At 36.2% G+C, this 1,727-nt stretch overlaps 1 protein-coding gene across 1 annotated transcript in view; it reads left to right on the top strand.

Moving 5' to 3' along the window:
• Positions 1–1,274: 1,274 nt before the first annotated feature.
• The window catches only part of LOC104280640 (TBC1 domain family member 22A-like), a gene marked incomplete at both ends in the record, with an annotated part of 3,012 nt that continues 2,559 nt past the window's right edge, over positions 1,275–1,727 (top strand). The window contains one exon of the mRNA XM_009878353.1: positions 1,275–1,331. Coding sequence (XP_009876655.1) covers positions 1,275–1,331 — 57 coding nt within the window. The remainder of the gene's footprint in view (positions 1,332–1,727) is intronic.

Here is a 1,727-nt window from a genome sequence, read left to right as displayed (position 1 = left end):
TAACACTTTTGAGTCCAACTCTAACTGTCTCTCTAAACTTCTCATTATGTAACTTTGCTGAGGCCTTTGGAGGTAAAACATTTTTGACCCTCCTTGCTTACACAGGGTCTATGAATAGGTGTGCGTAATTAATTTGCAGGCAACTGCAGACAGGTGGAAAAATGAGGGCATTGTGGAGAATATGCCTTATTTATTTATTATTTTTTTTATGATGTGGAGAGCATTGTCTTTGCTTTGTATTTGACTGGATTCCCATCACAATCATTTGTAGAGTGGAGAAGGAGAAGGCAGAGTCTGTCAATATGCCACAATGGAAAATGAGTTCTGACCCTCATGTGAGCGCAGAGGAGGGCACAGAGACTTGCCTGTAGAGCTTGTGGTGTACGGTCATGTAGAAAGGGTGGTGGTGGACTGACTTTTTGATTTGCAGGGAAGCACATAAAAATCGATAGTAAGAGTTGATAAACCACCACTTTCAACCATCTCTAGGGCTAATTTCACTACTGTTAATGCTGCCTCTGTAGCATAAGTCCCTCTCAGAATTTGTGACTGCAGTCTTTTTGGTTTGGTTCTGTCTCAGGTTTACTCAGATCAGACTTATTTATGGTCTGATTTTGATTTGCCAGAGGGCATGTTTGTCTTCTTTTACATGGTTTCTACTAGTCACACAGTATTATCCTGTTTTGTTAGAAATTGTTGTGAATAAATCTGTCTTTGGAAGCTTATTTATTTCAAAACATTTGGGTTTAATCTTCCTATGGCTTTTTTTCTTTAGCGTGGCATCTTTTGCATTTTTCTTTGAATTTATAGGCATTATACTTCAGTAACAGTTAAGAATTGACTGATTGGATTTTGGGTGACAAAGGTGCTTAGAAGATTAAATCTTTACAGACTTTCTTTGAGAATTTCTATATTCTTGCAAGAGATAAATGAGGAAATGGTAAATCGAAAAAGAGAAAAATAATGTAAAAACGTTGTAAATTCTTATTGCAGTTAACTTTTTTTCCTTGTTTCAACTCATGGTCAAAAAAATAAGTCAGCCTAAGTTACTCTAGGCCTCAAAAAGAGCTCTGGTTTGGCAAATGATTTTATTTCAATTACTTTTTTAGCATACATTTAAGTTTCGGCTTCATTATTTTTAGTGGTATGTGGAATTCTTTGAAATGGAAAATTCTTGGAACATTTCCGTTCTGTTTATTATTAGCTATTTAATACACAGAGAACCCCCAAATGTCTTTATTGTTTTTGTGACAACTCTCTTTCTTTTCCTTTAGTATTCAACATGTGTATGGAGCCCAGCATCCACCTTTCGATCCGTTATTGCATGGAACGTAAGTTAACCTAATATTTAAATATTCCAGGTAATTTGGATCTCCTCTGCCCTCTCTCCTCTTTTTTTTTTTCTTTCTTGTTTTCTTATTTTTTTTTCTTCTTTCCCCTGTTGGCTGTAAAGTTTATTGCTAGTCTTCCCTTTTTTGATTTTTGTTATAATCGTGACTTCTCCATTCTGACTTCTCTTTTGTGACTTCCTGGTGCTTACCATATTGGGAGCAACAAATAGCTGTTTGGTTCTTAACTAACGTAGATTGCCAACTTTGATTATCTGTTTGCAGTGCTTTATACATTGGAAATTATATGGCAAATGCTGATTTTCATTTGGCACGTGAAGCTTACACCTAAGGTTTTGGTGGCTTTTCTGCATGCACCTTGCTGTCGATGGGCTGACT

The sequence above is a fragment of the Apaloderma vittatum genome, unplaced genomic scaffold (assembly GCF_000703405.1).
Source record: "Apaloderma vittatum isolate BGI_N311 unplaced genomic scaffold, ASM70340v1 scaffold4661, whole genome shotgun sequence".
NCBI classification, from domain to species: Eukaryota; Metazoa; Chordata; class Aves; order Trogoniformes; family Trogonidae; genus Apaloderma; species Apaloderma vittatum.
This window is presented reverse-complemented; position numbering and strand designations above follow the sequence as displayed.